Here is a 20,425-nt window from a genome sequence, read left to right as displayed (position 1 = left end):
TCGAATAAAAGTTACTTCTCTAAGCTCGATTTCGTTAAAGGCTACTGGCAAATCCCACTCTCCCAGAAGTCGAAACCCAAGACAGCGCTTTCGACAAAATCGGGTTTCTACCAGTTTTGCTAGATGCCCTTCGGTATCAAAACATCACCCGCTGTCTTCGCCCAGCTGATGTGACTAGTCACCTAGGGAATCCCGGAAGTTGAACATTACTACAACAACATGGCAGCTCTTCGTTTGAATTCAGGCTGCCGGGCTAACCGTGAGACTGAGCAAGTGTGAGCTTGGAACGAATGAGATCGATTTCCTTGGTCATCGCATAGGACAAAATATGCTTGCACCGCTGGGGAAAACTCGATAAAATCCAAGCTACCCCGCCCTGAAGATGAAGCCGCAGGTATGCGCTTTTCTCGGGTTGGCCAGCTATTACCGGGAGTTCATTCTAAATTAGGCTGAGATCAGCGCCCCTCTCACAGAACTGACCAAGAAGGGTGTAAGCAACTTAGTAAAATGGATGACAACACATGAGAAAGCATTTGCGAGACTCAAAGAATGCATCTCAAACCCTCCAGTGCTCCGCCTCCCAGACCTAACTACGAAATTCATCCTCCGCAGCGACGTTTTCGACACCAGCCTCGGAGCTGTGCTCTTGCAGTCGCACGAAGGAATCTTCCACCCTATAGCATACGCCAATCACAAACTACTTCCCCAGGAGACATCCTATAGCACAATAGATAGAGAATGTCTAGCTCTGGTGTGGGGGATACAGAAGTTCAGTATGTATCTGTACGAAGTGCCTTTCTTTGTCCAAACTGACCACCAGCCACTCCGATACATAAAACAGGCTAAACAGCTTAACAGCAGTCTTAAGGTGGAGCCTGCTTCTACAAGAATATCAATTCCGAGTTGAGTCCATCAAGGGAAGCAAGGTGCAGACTACCTTAGTCGAGTTTGAATGTTTTAGCAGGGTCTGACAGCGTTGAAAGCAATATGTGCTGTTAAAATTGTTATCCTGTGTTACAAGTGTATGTCGCGTGGGTGAAAGTGTTTGCTGCGGTGACATGATGTGATCAATATGATTGTACAAATGTTGTAAAGGTAGAACTTTGTACGTTTGTATTGTTGGAAATGTACCATAAAGTGTTGTACTTATGTACCTGTGGTTATAATTTATGTGTTATGATGTGAAATCATATAGAGTGTTCTGTTGTGAATGTGATGCGCCATGAGTGACGAACTACGTTACGGACTTTTAGTGTGTGGTGACTGTTCGCGCTCATTTGTGTGGTTTTGAATATTATGTGATAATATTCTTAAAGTGGCGGCAGTGTCACAAACGAGCGCTCAGAAAAGCGTGTGCCGCCAAATTCTGGCAATGGTAACGATACCACGATGATGACGGTAGGCGTTGCGGCGTATGCTCGCGGGCTCCCGTTAAGTGACGCCGGCAAGCTTTGCGTACACTATTCAAAAACTCCCTGTTGAGGAGCGGTCGCTGGGCCTCGCATGCTTAACGATGTGTTTCCCAAGACTACAAATAAATCCTGGTGTGCCAGAAACTAATCTGGACCAGCCAAGTGGCCATCTTTTTTCCTAGCCTTGCACCACCAGTTCAAGCTACCCACAATTTTCTTTTACGCTTCGTATACATTTTTACCGTGCTAACTTGAACTCCCACATTTCCTCGCAATGTACTGCTTTTGTACTGCGTACTTACAAAGGTGTTCTAAAGTTCCCAGGCGGCCTAAAAACTTTTGAACACTTTGTAAGCGGTCTGAACAACTATCTCTGCAAGTCTGAGTTTTATGGCTCAGAGATCAGAATGTGTCAGTGGTGTTGTATTGTACACCGATTCCCTAATTATTCAAGGTAGTTTTGCGGTAAAATTATGACACTGTCACAAATGACTGCGATTTTGGTTTCGCCCGCGCACGTCCAAGGAAGGGTGCTTTTGCATTAGGAAAACCACATGTGGCGACTACCAACCGAACAACAGCGCCACCGCGTCTTCTCTACAACTGTACAGAAAGGGGCACGCATGTGTTCGAGGAAAAAGAAATGACTTCCTGAGGGGGCGGGAGCACACAAAAAAGTTTTCACTGCTTTGAAATCGGGAGTAGACGTGCAATCAACAAGAAGTGCGGTCGTCGTTGTCGCGAGGCTCGCGTAGGCGACGCGCAACCTATTGAGACGGCTGAATTATCGGGCACCCTCGTCATCTGCTAAGCTGGCGAGATCTTCAGTGACAGCCCGCCAACTCCCCCTACGTGTACTAAGAGCTGGCCTGGTCCGTGTGAAACTTCTTATTGTGACTTTTTTTAACTGTTACTTTATTATTCCAGCCTCTCAGTAATTGTAGTTGTGTGCGCTGCGTGTCACGTAGCAATTCAGAAGCGCGAGCATGTTCAATTGCTCCGTAATTATTTCCTTGCATCTCTCTTTGATTTCCATCATGTTGTTATTTTACTAACATTCCACGTATGTGTTTTGTCTGTACCTGTTTTTTAAGAGCATAGATAGCTTCGTTGTTATTTTCATCACATATTAGTGTTTTTCCTCTGTTATTTTTTCGTAACCTCCTGCCTATTGCCCTTGTTTTAATTAAATGCTTGCTCCTGTATAAGCCTATGTCCATGTCTGCTCTATGAGTACTTCGGTCAGGCCCATACATCAGCGCACGTGCAACCCCGCACGGGTCGACTGACCTGCAAATAAATTTGAAATGTACCACCATTTCAAAGCCTTTCAGGCGTCGCAGGCCGAAGCGTAAAGAGGAGGCCTGCGAGTCTGCCACACGTCGATGTTGAATGAGCGACGCCTCACCCGAAGTGTGTCAGACATGCACATCTTTTTCATAATTTTACAATGAAGCACGCATTTACTGATATTTTTAGACGGCGCTGATGCCATGCTGTCCGGTGGTCGAAACTACGGCAGCTACTGCTGTGTGTTGTTGTGCTTCAACAATGGCAGAACTCACAAGAAGCCAGGGACGAGTTTGTTCCGCATACCACGAGACGGTAGGAGCGCTAAAGCTTCTGTAAAGATTGGATGTCTTCAAGCTTACTTTTTGTACTTGCTCAGTGAGGTTAAGAATAACGAAATCCCTGTTCAAGCACTTTGCCTTCAGGTAATAGTTGAGTGCAAGATGATAGCATGAATACAGTATGCCGGACGAGATAATCTCCTGAGTAAGCCGGCCAGCCTATTGTACGCAACATACAGGGTTTGCAGCAACCATATTAATGCTAAAAGTTTCATGGACCCTGCGAAAATCTGAGGCGCGCTTGCGACCATTTCGTGGGCATTCGCCGTATGGCCTGCTCTCCTTTTTCTTTCCCGTTGCTCTGGCAATGGCGGGTGGCGATAGATGACGTCACGCACGGGCGCGGCACGTGTTCTCGGGGGCTGTGAGAATTGAGAGGCATATAAGGTACGCTTGAGATGTGCTGGAATGCACGAATCAATAATTAATTATGATTGTTGTAAGAATTCTACAGCAATCAAACTGTTACAGTTTATTATCCGTAAAATTAACTACGTTCTGTCTAAATGTAAGCAACATTTCTGATTTAGCTAGCAGAGCACAGCAATAAAACCAAAGACATACCATGCAGCAACACAGATTAATGTAGCGTTTATTATTAGAGCTTCCGTTATAAGTGACGCATAAAGGCCACGCTCAGTTGAAATACATGTACCCCTGCTAGCACTTTTAATTAACGACTTAATTTGTAACATTAGTGGCAAATTTAAGCGTCAAAACTGAAGCGTTCCGAAAGGTGCGCCTGTGACGCGCATGGAATGCGTGAATAAATAATTCGTTGCTACAGCTGCAAAAATCATACAGTATTCAAGCTCTCACAATTCGTTATACTTACCATTTATTATTGTAAATATAAACACTATTTATTCTCTGGCTAGCTGAGTAGAAACAACAGAACCGGCTTCATACCATGCACAATGCACAATAGTAGAGAGACAAAAGAAGTATTCAGTGATAAGCTGCAGAGAAAAGTAATTAAATAATTAAGCTACGCTACTGCGACTTCCGTTAGTAATCAAACATAAAGCCCGCACTCAGTTTAACCACTTCTAGCTCCCCTACGTTAGTCAAACGCTGAAAGCGTCTCAAATCACACCTTAGTTCAGCGCCCATTAAGTACTCATGCGCTTCATAATTCGTCCGCACATTCTGGCCAAGATTTCAGATACTCCCTGGCAATGTAAACGCGGAATATGGTCTAAGCTCTTCGAGGCCTAGCGTATACCCAAAGCATCGATGTAAAACTGAGCAACGCCACCAGGCGTAGTCAGGTATTTAGCCATGCCGTTTTCTTTCGAGTCAAAGTTTGTGGCATATCGAGAAGCTTGATCTAGCAGTAGAAACTTCAGAAAGAGTGCGCTTTTATTGCTTTTTTTTACATTGGTACCGCCATCAAACAGTCAAACCTCAGCTTGAAAGGCCTCCGCGCTGCAATGCTATACGTTGCAGCCAGACCGTGACAACCCTATCGGGAAAATCACCATGCTGGATACTGGATACTGGTGGGCGTAGTGGAAATAATAGTGGGCATGGTGGAAATTATGATGGATATGGTGGGACGTAGTGGAAAATATGGTGGATATGCCGGGCCATACTTGGTGGTATGGTGTACAGATGATGGGTGAAGTGGAAATGATGGTAGAAAGCAGAGGCTAGATAGTGGGCAATAATGGGACACTCTGCCCACTATTGCGATAATGCTGGGAAGCCCTAAGCATATGGTGGGTGGTGCTTATTATGGTGGGCCACATGGTGTACCAAGCTGAGAAACTCTTCCCACCATTGCGATAATGCTGGGAAGCACTAAGCAGATGATGGGTGCTGCTTGTTATGGTGGGCCACATGGTGTACCAAGCTGAGAAGCTCTGCCCACCATTACGATAATGCTGGGAAGCAGTAAGCAGATGATGGGTGGGCTTATATTGACGGGCAATTTATATAGTGTACCAAGCTGGGATTTGTAGACCACCATGATTTCCACCAAAGATTAGGCCTACCGACCGAGCCCGTACGATTGTGTTATCCATGCTTCCGGGTTTAGGAATACACGATTTCGACGATTAAGAATGACAATACAGCACAGCCATGGCATCAATTAACCTAAATGAAGCATTTTTCATTGTGTGTGGTGTCTGCTCAAGAAACAAAAAAAAATGCTCAAGAAACAAAAAACATCGATGTGACGCGATTCAAGCACTCGCAGAGAACGTACTCTCTTCTCACCGACAGCCGCGGTCGCACTCGCCGGCACTTCTCTAGCTTTTTTGCGAGAACTCAGACGTGGCGATTTGTATGCTTGGGGAACCAATAGGATAGCGTAATGTTTCCGGCACACTGCATTCGTTTTGGCCAAGCCGTTATGTAGTTGTTGCTTTAGTGAAAGAGCTGCAGCATTGCGCTGGCACGACCGCCCTCTACATTGCGCGCAAAGCATCCCAATACTCAATCAAATAAATTAGCTGGGCGTATCTATGGAATGAGCCTAGAAGCGTCATAAAGCGTGAGCAGATGTCGCCCTTTAGAACGAGCGCGAAGCGGATATTAAACTTGGCAGACCCCGCCGGTAAACTGTGGCTGCTCCCCAGTCCACTTGGTTTTTTTTCTTGCAGTTGTGAATTGTGAAAAAATAGCACTGGTGCCATTAACACAGTGGCAATCGTTACAGGCCGCAGTTGCTTGTGTTTAATAAATGTGCAACTTTTAGTAGCAGGTGCAGATCTCGTCTATGTTGTGTACACGACAAACATAACTGAAGTTGAACCATAAATTTGTATGACAACTAACTATTTAACACAAAACTAACCTCATGTTGGTATGGCGCAGTGGTTAGTGTCTCCCGATAGGAATCACAAGGTTGCACGTTCAATCCTCCGTGGCACTTTTTTTTTTACGGGACGGGTGTTTTTTATATTATTTTTATGGAATTCTTTTTTATTTTTTGTGGCAGCTTGTCACGGCGAAATTGACGCTATTTCGCGCTCAAGCGCTGCCGGCACTGCAGCACCCACCATATCACCAGTCCCACCATGCGCCATGGTGGGCGTTTGGTGGGTGGTGGTTTACACCATGCCCACCATTCATTTTTTTCCGATAGGGAAGGACAAACCAGTAAAAACAAAAAAAATTTGTGGTACATGATGCGCAAAGTTGGATCAGTGGGAACTTCAAACACAATGTTTTTTTCAGCGTGACCAAAATAACTCAAATATGGAGCAGAGAAGTCGAAATGACAGGACATTGAGAACACTTACACTCCTGCCGTTTCGTACAAGACCATGCAACGCGCAGAAAATGTTGTCAGCGTTCCGCGAAATCAAAATACAACAAGAAAAAGATTCGCTGCCATGGTAAGGGTAACTCAGCGTACTTTTGAAACGAGGAACGCCGACTTGCTTTCCTTACTGAGCAACTCAGCGTCTCAGCACTGTGCACGAGCGGGTGACGGGTCACGTGATCTGATTGCTCCCTTTTGTTCTTGTTTGTTTTATTTCCCATGCGCACACGCGCCAATTATATAGCCAGGGTGGAGGGGATCGCACGCAAGAAGACACCGAAGCTGCGCGGTCAAGGTGGAGAGAGCAAACAGCATTTATCGTCTGCTTTCGCCGAACAGACGGCTTTTTAATCATCGCGGCCGCTGAGCAGTAAAGGGTTATCATCGCAGTGACCCTCCTAGGTTTCAGCACGGATCTGTTCCTGATCGAGTACTTCGCGAGGAGCGCCGTGTCCATCGAGGACAGCATGAAGGAAGACTACGGCGAGGGCGCCCAGGCGTCGTCCGCGCTTATCGAGAACACGATGCCCGAGCCGCCCGTGCCGACCCCAGGCCGTGGCCGGCGCCGCACAACTTCTGCTCGCGGTCGCCGCACCACAGCTAAGCCTCGCGGTGAGTGTCTTCAACATCTTGGCATGCATCGGGGTGGTTCTCCATTCTTTTCGAGAGTCTCGATAAGCATGTAGTCAGTTTTATGAATGATGTACGAAGTTTTGGTGCGCACCAGTGCACCGGCTGTTTTTTTTTTTTTTTTCGTCGCAGCACGTGCTCGTTATTGTGCAACTTTTAGGCGTGCAATCGAGATCAGCTGCCTGCTTGATTCTCATGAATCGTTATGGCAGACGTCTCCATGATGGCTTCCCGGACCATCCGTGGAACCGTGGCCTCCGCGATCGGCTGCCGGCCGCCCCATTCGGCGCGAAAGCAATGGGAGCGGTGTAATTTTGCTAACTCCGACACACGCCGCGAGGCGGCGCCGTTAGCCTAAGGTTGAACGAGGCTCATCTGACCGACAGTGCCTGCGATTTCAGGTGTTCGCCAGTCTTCGTTGTCGAGTTTTCACTGCAGACAAACCTTGAGTATGCGCTCAATGTGTTTGTACTCGTTCCTGCAAGCAGTACAATGTTAAGGTACGTACGTTTTTTAAAAGACTTCGTTAAAAAAGTTTGTTTTGCTGCAGCCGGTGTGGTTACGTGAATCGAATGAGGCAGCCCAAACTCCTTTCGCATTTCCTGCAGATTGAGTGCCAGTGTGCTGAATTCTTTTGTCACTTTTACGGCCTTTTCGCGAGCTATCACGGCGGTTCACCTTGTTATGCCTTGCCGGCTGTTTCGAAAGTACTTGGCCACAGTGAGCTGGGCTATTTTGTGTGCGCGTGTGCTTGCGTGGGCGTTCGCTGCGCACGTGTGCATGTTACGTGGTGTGCGTGGGGGTTTGCGCGCACGTACGTGTGTGTGCGCGGGTGTGTGCATGCGTATGTGAATGGGTTTGCGGCGCGTGTTCATGTGAGTGTGTGTAGGTTCACACGTGCGCGCGCCCACGTGTCTGCGTGCGCATGTGGGTGGGTCCACGGCGCATGTTAATGTGTGTGTGTGTGTGTGTAGATTCACACGCGCGCACGTTGAATGTGTGTGCGTGCGCGTGTGTGCGTGACAGAGTGAGAGAGAGCAGCGTAATATCGATAAGTGCTCGAGTGTTGTTTATAGGCAAATAATTGCAATTGTCGAAAGCTCTAAGCTAGTCTTCCGCGTGAACGAAGCGACCACGCGTACGAAGCGACAATTTTTTCTTGACTCTTGGTTTACTATCACGTATATGTTGCAGGTGTGCTTAGCGGTCTTACGTAGCTATCGCAATTTCGCTGCCTCATTATTTGCTGTGAGTGAAAATTACACGGTTTTCTGGCGTGCATTACACACCGCTGTCCGCTCTGCTTCTGTATTTTTTCAGAAGAATGTATTGCAGCGTGCCTTTCTGCAAGTCGGACAGGAAAAGAAAGCTCGGAATAAGTTTTCATGAATTTCCTGCGAACGATGACCGTCGCCAAGCGTGGCTGAAGGCAATATCAAGAAAAGATTTTGTCCCAAATGACAAATCATCGAGCAGTGTCGTCTGCAGCCTTCATTTTGCGGATTCAGACTACACTTTGGGGTCCACAAAGCTTCGCCGCCTCAAACGGGATGCTGTTCCGAGCGTATTTTCGGGATACCCAACCTACATGCACCCGCAAAAACCACCAAAACGGCGTAAATTGAAGCGAAAGGTACAGGACTTCCCTTCAGACAAAAAAAAGGCATCAAGTTTATCAAGTTGCCATGCCAAAATGACTGGTCCAGCCTGTGACAGTGCAACCACCCCAGGCCATTCGTCAAATTCTGATGGCTCGTTGCCATCAGTCCCTGAAGGAAATACAGAGGCGAGTTTTCAAGGTGCGGGCCATGACGGAGGCCATCTGCCGCAGACTTCTGTAAGCCATGTGTCAATATTTAGCCCCAAGGAGGATCAGGTGGCTATAGGGGCGAAAACAAGTGCACAAGATGCAGTTGGTGAACTGCAGCGGCCTACTAACTCAGTTGAATAATGTTCAGCGCAAACTTGTGATGAATTCCTTCCATGCAGGCAGTCAGATGCAAGGGCAATCAACAGATTGAGGGTGCAATTGTTTAGAAAAGCAGATACTGTAAGGAGACTGCAGCGAGAAAACAGCTGCCTAAAAAAGAAGCTCAGTGGTTATGAGAACAACACCGTCCACTCGGCAATCAGAAAATGCTTGGAGAGGGTTGGCACGGCCCAGTTCTGCCTAGAAGATTGCTTAGTGGAGATCACCAATGCAACAAGGCAATGACCCGCATGGTCGCCAGACTTTGTGCGGGAATGTGTACTATTGTACTACTTGTCCCCCAAGGCGTACCGTTACATGCGCAACCGAGGCTTGCTTATACTGCCGTCGAAAAACACCCTCCTTCGCTATGTCGGGAAGTTGAACGGTGAAAGTGGGGTCACACCACTAATGAAGGAACGCTTAAAGCAAGAGGTGGGCAACCTGAAAGAGCAAGCCCGGCTTTGCTCAATTATTGTAGATGAGATGTCCATCAGCTCCAAATACATATATGATCGCAAAATGGATTGCTTTTTCGGGCAACAAGCGGCAAAAGAAAACAGTGGAGCAGTGGAGAACACCAGCAACATCATGCTTGCCAACAAGGTGCTATGTTTTGTTGCTACAGGATTGTCCACAGCATACAAGATACCTTGCGGCTTCTTCACGAACCGTCTAAGTGGCAAGCTTTTGTACCAGCTTACAAAAGAGGTAATCTCTGAAGTTGAAAAGTGTGGTCTGTGTGTGCTCCGGATTGTCACAGATAACCACAAAATTAATGTTACGATGATGCGTCACCTGGGGAACGGCTCACTCAAGCCTGTTGTCACTCATCCATGTGACCCAGAAAGAAGCTTATTTCTGTCATTTGACCAGTGCCATATTATAAAAAATGTGCGAAGCCTTCTGCTTGAGGGGGAGATGACAGACGGAAGCCAACCAATAACGGGACAGTTTGTCAAGCAGCTGTATGAGCTACAAAAGAACGAGGTTGTCAAACCAGTTCGCTTCCTCACGCAGAAGCACGTAGAACCAACGAACTTTGAGAAGATTCACGTCGGCAGAGCAGTGCAGCTGTTTTCAGACGATGTCATCTCGGCACTTTCCTTTTTGAAGGAATACCCTAGTCGCCACCCTCAGGCAGAGAAGTTCAGAAATGCAGAGGCGACAATCTTGTTCATGAAGATGATGCAAAAGTGGTTCGCCATCCACAATGTAGCAAACCGAACTGCGCATGTGCGCATGAGACAGCCTGACCAGAGGTGCAATTATATACAAATTCCAAATCCGGACGGAGGCGGTCTGTCGGTGACGTCAAAAAGTGGCTGGTCCGCAAAGGTCGCGAGAACGAAAGGAAGTGAACAGCCAATGAGGGAAATGAAGGCTTGCATCATCATTTTGACGTCGACTTGGGGACCGTATAGCAAAGTAAAATGTGTTTGTAACATGTTCAGAAGTGTTTGACTATTATTGCGCACTATTAAAATGTGTTGGCACTAGTTTTCTATTGTTTAATAAGGAATACGATACAATCCAAACGTACTTTTTCTGTTATTTTTCTAAACAACGCTAAATTTAGCGAGATGGTTAGTGGTGACGCTAGTACAACTTTGTTTCAAGCAGTTCCTGTTTTCAAAACTCCACTACTAAACGGCGCAACTTTCGAAGTCGTTGGCTCGGTCGAGCGCAGTCATGGCGGAGGGCAACGGCACCGCTAGCCACCAGCAGCAGCGGCTCATACGCGTTTCCGAGGGTCAGCGTGCGCTGGTGCTCGCCTTTATGACCGAACATCCACAGCTCGCGGTGAAAGCCATTGAGTTGCAGCATGGCGTCACGGTCGCCGACCGGCGGCGGCTGTGGCAAGAGCTCAGCGACGCGCTGAACCTTGAAGGCCCTGCGCAGAAAAACGTGGATGAGTGGCAGGCTTGGTGGCGCAGGCAGGCTTGGTGGCGCAGGCAGGTGCACAAGGCCCGCCGTGACGCCGCCGCCATCAAGGAGGCACAAACGTGAGTAACCGTCGAATGTGCGGGCGATTTGTTTTTTGACATTGGTGTATATTTCCAGGGGCACTGGAGGGGGTCGTCTGCCAGGCTTCCGTGGTCGCTTGTTGCAACTAACCGGGTTGGCACGCTTCGGTGGCGTCTTCGCTTCCCTTGAATATCAACAGGTAAGCACTCTGCCGCCGCAGTATCACGGGTTCCTGAGCGGTGCCATGAGAGAGTTTGCCCATTTTGTAAGTGGTGCCTTTAGGGGAACCTTGTTGAACAGTAAGATAGTGCAGGAAAAAGAATTCAAAAGCAGGTAGGATTGTCAACTGAAATCTCACTTTGCAGCCCTTGCAGTAAAAGGCGTATTTATTTATCAAACAGACACGAAATGCCTGCGGGCAAGTGCATGCACTAAAATAGTAATACGTGATATCAATGACCACTGAATAGCTGCAGAACATTTCCGCAGATGTTTAGTACGTAAGGTTGTAAAATAGCCGGAGTAATGAATACCCTTTTTCTGAAAGATTATGCCCAGGACACTTTCCAGCAGGCGGATGTTCCCGCTCCTGCAGTGGAGGTCGAGGTGGAAGCCACTGAAGCGGCTGCAGGTGACAGTGACACAGTGACACGTAAGCATCTGAGAACTTAGTGTTTTATTGATTATAGGGCGCATGTGCCCCCAGCTTGTGAACTTTTATTCTTTACTCCACAGAAGGCCCCCCAAGTTACCTTGAAAGCGGCCCCGCTGCACCGGGTAAGTTATTGATCATCAAAGTGTTTTGAGAAAATAACCTCTCGTATGTTATTCGAATTGCCCAATTATCCACAACATTGCCATAGACTTAAAGCCTACCACAGCACGCGGTGACGAAAATGCTGCATGTTTTCAGTGTCTCAGCCTCCTGTGCGGCCTCGCCGTCGACAGAGGCCACGGCGCACCGACACCTTGTTGCGGGTGTCTTCGCAGTGCGACCAGAGCCTCGAGCTGACTGAGAAGTTGCTTGATGTCAGTAGACCGTTTGTTTAAATTTTACGTAAAGGGTGTGAACATTTTTGATGCTCTGTTATGATGACTGAAACCAACTTGGGCTGTAAATAAGAAACATGCATTGTATTGAGGGCATGTTATCTGACATCTGCAATGATAAACTGCCGGGTAAAAAGGTTGGTTAGCCCTGAAAAGGGCTGTTTGATGGTAAGAAATGCATTTGAAGAGATGAATGAAGAGTAGTTCCAGCAATTGTTTGTTGATCCAAACGAAGAGGGCATAGCTTGTACACGAAGCTTCACACTTTCAAAGGATGCCACCAGGCCAATGAATTTTCAACTGAGGGGAAATAGTTGTTCACGTTGCAATTCTCCGCAGTAGCAGCTTCGAGCCACGAGATGGTCGAGAGTTCTTCAGCAGCTCATGCAGACATTTCCACCATGATGATTCATTGCAGGCGGTGCGGGGGATCAAAAGGTCAGCCATCCACATAACTTCTCTAGCGCAGCGTATGGCAGCAGCACAGGAGCGGACGGCCGCAGCACAGGAGCGGGCGGCCGCAGCACAGGAGCGGGCGGCCGCAGCACAGGAGCGGGCGGCCGCAGCACAGGAGCGGGCGGCAGCAGCACAGGAGCGGGCGGAAGCCAGCAGTACTTCTTTTGCGCGACTGACCAACGCCTACAGTGGTTGGAGAAGGACTTTCCAGACTACCTCGAGGCTCTCAACAATGCCTGTAAAAGGAGTTAGAAGAAGTTTCTAAGCACAGAGACTTATGAAGCTATTTTGCTGACGAGCAAGTCTACGGTTTTGTGTGTAAAGTTCCTTCTCGAGAGCGGTTTCTTTTATGTTTTGACGAGGAACCTCTCAAGCGACCCTGTGGAACTCCTCTTCAGTTCTCTACGGCAAATGGCCGGTGGCAATGACTGCCTGGATGCAAGAGCCGTGACGTTCAGCCTGGAGAGGATTTTGAGGACTGGCAACCTCTGCCCATCCCAGTCTTCAAACGTCGAGGACGGGCAGGCTGTCTTGAGGTAGGTACACGTGATCTGATGCTTTAGGGCAAGTGCTCATGGTTGGGCAGGTTGCCTTTGCTTTTAACAGGACCCCCATAATTTTTCATGGCCTCACACAACGCATAGCACGCGTTGTGTGCAGCTACTACTGTTGTAGCCTGCCTACTGATTGAGATTGTTGTGTTTGAGCCACGTGAGCACTCAATATCATCTGCCCACATAGACAATGTTTCAGGAGTATAGAGGACTGCTGCTCACAAGTGATTGCGTTTATTTTACGTGTGTTTTGCAGCATACATGGCGCTTCCATGAGCGTGACGTCCCCTGTACTGGATGTTCCAGCTGAAGCAACAGCACAAGCTGCCACACCTGTTTCGACTGAGACATCTCAAGCTGCCCTAGCCAGGTATGCCGCATCAAATGTTTTGCAAGACTTAATGCTTGCTTGCCTGGCTGTTCTTTTCCAGCCAGCAGCCTTTTTTCTAATACATGTTTTGCACATCTTTTTTAGTTGCACTGCACCTGAAGACGTTGCGATGGAAATCGACGGGCTGTTTACACCACTGAAAGCACTGCCTCGTAAGTAGATGAGTAGAGGCTCATTGGAGTATTATTAAATGTAAGATAAACAAAAAGCCACCATCTTCACTTGCTTTATCTGAAGGTTATCTGCTGATTGTTAGCAACGCACCAAAATTTATGTTGATGAGGGCTGGGTGGAAACAGTGATGCATTTGCATTACACACAAGATCTGTCTTTATGGGCTGTCTAAAATTTGCTCTGTTTACATTACTGCCAAACACAATTTTTATGCTCTCACTGGATACTTTTTATTCTGGTGTTTCTTTTCATATCTGCTTATTTTCTTTTTCAGTGCAGCGGCCACCGTCAACCATAGTGAATGCTAGCATTGCTTACATAGCCGGGTTTGTGGCAAAGGCAGTCGAGGAGCGGAGAACATGTACCTTCTGCCCTTCCCTCCATCAATCAGATGGATCCAGTCCTGTGCTAATTGGGCTAATTAGCCTGAAGTCAAGGGATGGCCTAACTTTCCCAAAGCCTGAATTTGTCGTGGTACTTGTGACCATTAAGAAGGCTGTTGACATTGCTCTGCCGCACATAAAAAAGAGCAATGTGCGTCAGCAACTGGCTGAACTGATTTTGCCTCACCTTGAACAGTGCCCCCTTTTTGTATACCCGGCAAGAGATGAGCATGGTGCGAGCACACTGTCAGTGGTCTTCGACAAGTTTATTAAGCCACTCTTGTCCAATGTCGGTGCGGCTGTGACAGACAGGGCAGCTTACCGGAAAAAGCTTGCATGTAAGCCACTGTATCGGAAAGTGCTGCGCGTGTAAACTTGTGCAACGCATGAAAAACATGGTGCATACTATGTGCCTCTGTTTTTGGGTTGTTTCTGTAAATGAAGTCTCATGTATAAACTTGTATGTAAGTCACTACTTTGCAATGTGCTCCGTGAACAGAATTGCGCAATGAAGAAAAACATGCTGCAAACCGTCCTTTTTTTTCTTGCTGTAAATAAAGTATCATGCATCCTGAAATGAGTTTGTTTGTCCTCTTTCCGAGATGTTGCTTCGGTGCATTAGCCTCCAATGTTTAGGGCAACCGCGGGAAAAATTTTCTGCTGAGTTCAAGGACGCGGGTTCGATTCGCGGCCGCTTTTCTGCTGGAGGCGAAAGCGAAAGCGGCCCGTGTGTTCCAGATTTCGGCGCTCGTTAAAAATCCCAAGGCGAATGGGCGCCGAGGGGAGGGGGTGCAAAAAAAAGGCACTTGCTCCCCCCCTCCCCCCACCAAATCATTTTAACACTTTACCCCATGCCCTCTCCCTTTCCTTCGCGCAACAATAGATTTGCCCCCTCAAGGTAAAATCCTGCCGGCGCCCATAACCAGGTGGTCACAATTAATCCGGAGCCCTCTACTACGCTGTGCCTCATCGCCTATGTAGCGTCGACGCGTTAAACCTCATAATAAAAATTGACCCAGTTCCAGCCAGGCAACTTCAACGGTAAGCATTGCAGGAAGTTTGTCTTACCCAACACTGGATTGTGACAACGCTTTGTAAAACACCTGCACGCCGTGAAAGATTACATTTCATTTAACAATTTTTCTCTTAAATGAATGCGAACAAAAAAAATTTATATCTTTGGTACACAAAAAAAAAAGCGGCACTGCGCTCTTTCTTTGTATCACGCGCTCTTTCACGTACTAAAATAACAAATACAAGCTTTCCAGAAATAAAACAAGACGGCTTATCTTTTTTTAAAAATGCGTGACCTTGAGCAGTGGGAGTCTGCGCTGACCAGCTCGGCGGCAGAGCATCAAATCGCCCTGATGCAACGAGCCCTACATTCGGCGCAAGATCGCGGCCTCCTAAACGTAGGAGGCTGACCACGTCCCTTTCCAGCCCCCTTCGCTGCTCAATAAAATGTTTTTACCACCACCACCACAAAAATGAAAACTACTGATGTGCAATGAATTCACTTACGCTTCACAGCGGCCCTAGTCTACGTCAAAAATTAAACGGCTAAATGGCACCCATAAATACTTCTATCTACGGCATTGATGAGCGGTTGTAATTTTTTTATCAAACGTCTCACACAGGCTGGAAAGGCTGAGTTTTCGTCCTCTGCGCCCGCCCGCGCCAGGGAAAGCCAGAGAAAGCGACCTTAGGCTACGCGCACCGCGGTGCGGCGAAAAACGCGGCCACGCCCCCTTTTCAACTTGCGCTCACTCCGGGCGATTGGGACGGCCGGAGCAACGGCGCGCCGCCGGCAGCCAATGGCTAAGGTCACGGTGGGTCGTTCTTTGTTCACCGTTTGTTTGCTTTTTTTCCTCCTTTATTTTGCCTCATTGTGGAACTCTGTGTGGCTATATATTGTGTTATTGTACTAGACATTGTTGATTCTCGCCAAAATATCGTCGCAGATGTTAATTCAGGATGTTTTCGAATCCTTTTTTTTTTTTTTAACGGAGGAACTTCGCTCCTACCGTCGATTTGAAAGTCACTCTAATGAAAAATATTCTTTATCGGTTCCAAGGTTCGTCACGCTTGTTTTCCGTGCCGTGTTAGGAGAAATGGACTTTGAAACGACGCGGTAACAATACACACGTTTATGACAGAGCACGAAAAAAAAACATAAAACACAGAACCAGAAAAACCGTGAAGCCGAATAAGTAACAAAACTGTCTGATCGAATGAGATAACTGTTGTGTTCTGGGCTTTCGGTTTCGGTTTCGGAATGACATGTGAGGATGCCAGGGGGCGCCGCTCTGGCGTCTAGGATTTCAAGGAGCCTGTGAAATAAAATCAGTGTGTGTTGGGTAACCATGGAGTGCGGTTGTTGTTCTCTTCGGCGTTTCGCGCCAACACGCCTGTTCGGGCTGGTCGGCGTCCCCGCCGGCCGCGTACGTCTCCGTCGGCTGTCTGCTTCTTCTGCTTCGTCGGGACCAGCCAGCCCCCAACACAGCAATGGCGACGAGGACGTGTAAGAACCCATTTCGTTTTCCGTGTTCGTCTTTTTCGTGCTTCTAACGGACCTACCCTGCTAACCCTAGACGCTCTTTGTTCCCAGCAAGGTGGCTACTGCGTCGTGCGTCGACCAGGTGTGTGCCCTGTGCGTGCCAAGCTGCGCCGCATTCCTCTACTTCTCCGTGAGCAAGTCTCTGCGGAACTGTCTCGCCTTCAAGCCAGCGGAATCATCAAGCCTGTCTCTGCTTCTGACTGGGTTTCTCCACTGGTCGTCGTCAAGAAAAAAGATGGATCCCTTCAACTATGCGTCGACTTACGAGAACCGAACAAGGCGATCGTCGTAGACGGGTTTCCACTTCCTCACATTGAAGAACTGCTTCATCAGCTCTCCAGAGCGGTATGTTTCTCCAAGCTGGACCTCGCGTCCGCTTATCACCAAGTTGAACTTTCTGAGTGCAGTAGAGACTTAATCACATTTGTATCGCACGAAGGCTTGTTTCGGTTTCGCAGCGTGTGTTTCGGGTTTGCATCTGCCCCTGCAGTGTTTCAGAAACTGATGTCAATTATTCTTAAGGGTTGTAATGGCGCCTTTGTTACTTGGATGACATTTTGGTGTGGGGACGTACTCGCGAAGAGCACGATGCTAACTTGCATACTGTTCTGAACCGCGTCAGTGAATGTGGTATGAAACTTAATAACAAGTGCATTTTTTTTGTGAATGAGTTACAATTTCTAGGACATAATGTCAGTTCCTGCGGCTTGACACCTGTTGAATCTAAAGTTCAGGCCATTGTCAATGCCCCACGGCCTACTGATGCCAAAACCTTGCAATCTTTTTTAGGCCTTGTTGGTTATTATGCCAAGTTTGTTCCTCACTATACTGATGTTGTTGAACCACTGCGTACTCTACTTCGACAAGCACAGCCCTTTAACTGGTCAGCTGAAGCTGAGCAGAGCTTCATTCGAGTAAAGTCAATACTGGCCTCGAAGCCAGCCGTTAGTATTTTCAATGAGAAGCTTCCCATCGTCATCACGACGGATGCGTCCGATGTTGGACTGGGAGCAGTGTTTCAACAACTCAGAGGTGATCAGCTGATCACTATCGCTTTTGCATCTCGTACATTGACCCCTGCTGAACGCAGATATTCAGTAGGAGAGCGTGAAGCTCTCGCGTGTCTTTTTGCCTGTGAGAAATGGCATGTTTACTTGTGGGGCCGGCACTTCACATTACGTACAGATCACCAAGCACTAGTTGCTCTTCTTTCTGCAGGATCCGAAGGCTGCCGCTCCATTCGCATTTGCCGTTGGTGTGCCAAACTCATGTATTATAATTTCAGTGTTCAATATTGTAAAGGTTCTAATAACATGGTTGCTGATGCACTGTCGCGCCTTCCTCTTCAGATACCGGTTACTGAAGAGCGGGATGAGGAAGTTGTTTCATTAGTTACTTCCTACATTACTAAAGCTGAGCTTCAGGCAGCTACAGCTGCAGATTCCACTTTGTCTCAAGTTCTCAAATATTTACGTGAAGGATGGCCTTCCAAATGTGCTCTTGCTTCTGAATTCTTGCCTTACTTCGCAGTCAGACAGGAACTGTCTTGTGTCGAGGACTTGCTTTTCCGCGATGAACACCCGATTCCCCCTGCTTCTTTCCGTAACAAGCTAATACTGTATCATATCTTGCGCAGCATGTGCCTCGTGTCAAACCCGCCCCCTTTGATACGATAGTGCGGTGAGGGTACGCACCCTTTCTTGTCTCGCTCGGTATATAAGCACTGCTACAATAAAGAAAGGGGCTTTCAAGAAAGAAAGGGGTGTACGTTGATGATGTCCTTATCTGGGACACAACTCGGCAAGAGCATGACGCGCGCCTGAGGTCGGCACTACAAGCAGCCCAACAAGCTGGCTTAACGTTTAACCCGGCCAAATGCACAATCGGCGTACAGGAGATAGAGTATCTCGGTGACGTCATCAGCAAGGATGGCATCAGGCCGAGCCCCTCCTTGATAAAATGTATGCTCCAGACGCCTGCGCCGAAGGACAAATCGGCCGTCCAAAGAATGCTAGGAGTCGCCAATTATTTCGGCAAATACCTCCCATCACTAACCTAAAGGACTAGCCTCTTGCGAAGCCTGCTGAAGCGAGATACAATGTTTGAATGGAGTGCCAACCACGCGCTCGAGTGGGAGCAACTTTGCGCTGACCTCAGCAGGCAGCCCGTGCTTTCAGTGTTCGACGCCACGAAAGCCACGAAAGTATCATGCGATGCATCGCAGAACGGTATCGGAGCGGCGCTACTTCAGTGCAACAATGACGTATGGAAGCCGGTCGCCTATGCCTCCCGCGTGCTAACTCAAGCAGAGCAGCGTTATTCGCAAATTGAGAAGGAAGCGATGGCTTGTGTTTACGGCTGCAAATGCTTTCACCACTTCGTGTATGGCCGAAACGTTATCTTAGAGACCGACCATCACCCTTTGCTCGCTATCGCCCAAAAACCCATTGGTGATGTGCCGCCCCGCCTGCAACGATTCTTCCTGCGATTGATGCGCTATGACACAGAAATGCGATTCGTTCCAGGAAAGCAGCTTCTACTGGCCGACAGGCTGTCGCGGGCGCCCACCTCAAGTTATGCCAGTGATGTCGGGAGCGATGATGTGGAAGTGCACGCCGTAAGTGTCGTTTCTGGTCTAGGAGCAGGCGACCAGCACCTGCTCCTAGACCGTCAGATGTGCGTCGCAAGAGACATAGCCAAGCTTCATAACGGCGAAGCCAAGGTAATGGTGACGAACTTCAGCAACGAATATAGGCACTTGAATAGGGGCACGACAGTAGCACATCTAAGCGAATTTGTGGAAACGAGCAATGCCTTCGCCCTCACCGATTCTCAGGGAGCCGCAACGTCGACAGCAGTTTCCGCGCCCGCCTTCGACGTAAGTCAAGGCCTTTCCAGGCAGCAACAAAAGGAGCTCAAAGCCTTACTCCACCAATACAAGGACTGCTTCTCGTCGTCGAGGCTTCGTCAGACCCCTCTCGCGAAACATCGCATCACAACCGACGAATATGCCCGTCCGCTCCGTCAGAGCCCCTACCGAGTTTCTGCACGGGAACGCGAGGCCATCAAGCAACAAGTCGACGAAATGCTGCGTGACGACATCATTCAGCCGTCTACGAGCCCGTGGGCATCACCCGTGGTGTTAGTGAGGAAGAAGGACGGAACCCTACGTTTTTGCGTCAATTATCGTCGCCTGAACAAGATCACGAAGAAAGACGTGTATCCCCTCCCACGGGTAGACGATGCTCTGGACAGACTCTACAACGCCAAGTATTTTTCGTCGATGGACCTCAAAACCGGCTACTGGCAAATCGAAGTAGACGAGAGAGACCGAGAGAAGACTGCCTTCATAACACCAGACGGCCTGTTCGAGTTTAAGGTCATGCCCTTTGGTCTTTGCTCGGCGCCCGCGACGTTCCAACGGGTTATGGACACAGTACTCGCAGGCTTGAAGTGGCAGACTTGCCTCGTCTACTTGGACGACGTAGTCGTATTTTCTTCCAACTTCGACGAGCACCTCCGGCGCCTTGAAGCTGTTCTTCGGGTAATCAAAGCCTCGGGACCTACCCTGGAGCCAGAAAAGTGCCGCTTCGCCTACGAGGAGCTATTGTTCCTTGGCCACGTTATCAGCAAGTCGGGAGTGCTCCCTGATCCACAGAAAACAGCTGCGATCGCCGACTTTCCTGCACCCACCGACAAGAAAGCAGTACGCCGATTTTCTTGGCCTCTGCGCTTATTACAGGCGCTTCGTGAAGAACTTTTCGCGGATCGCCGAGCCGCTGACGTACCTCACGTAGGCCGACGTCGACTTCAAATGGGGAACGCCGCAAGTCGAGGCATTTCAAGAATTAAAGCGACGCCTGCAAACGCCGCCAATACTGGCGCACTTCGACAAAGAAGCTGACACCGAAATTCACACGGACGCAAGCAGCACAGGGCTCGGCGCCGTGCTCGTGCAGAGGACCGACGGACTTGA

General features: G+C 48.4%; 1 protein-coding gene across 1 annotated transcript; it reads left to right on the top strand.

The window, feature by feature from the left end:
• The first annotated feature begins 13,719 nt into the window (after nt 1-13,719).
• Nucleotides 13,720-14,534, top strand: LOC119181665 (uncharacterized). Its single transcript, XM_075874651.1, has one exon. The coding sequence runs from the start codon at nt 13,720-13,722 to the stop codon at nt 14,263-14,265; it is 546 nt and encodes a 181-aa protein (XP_075730766.1). The 3' UTR covers nt 14,266-14,534.
• The last annotated feature ends 5,891 nt before the right edge of the window (nt 14,535-20,425 follow it).

The sequence above is a fragment of the Rhipicephalus microplus genome, chromosome 10 (assembly GCF_043290135.1).
Source record: "Rhipicephalus microplus isolate Deutch F79 chromosome 10, USDA_Rmic, whole genome shotgun sequence".
In the NCBI taxonomy this organism is placed as follows: domain Eukaryota; kingdom Metazoa; phylum Arthropoda; class Arachnida; order Ixodida; family Ixodidae; genus Rhipicephalus; species Rhipicephalus microplus.
The sequence above is the reverse complement of the archived record's forward strand: the minus strand, read 5'-3'. Positions and strand labels throughout refer to the sequence as shown.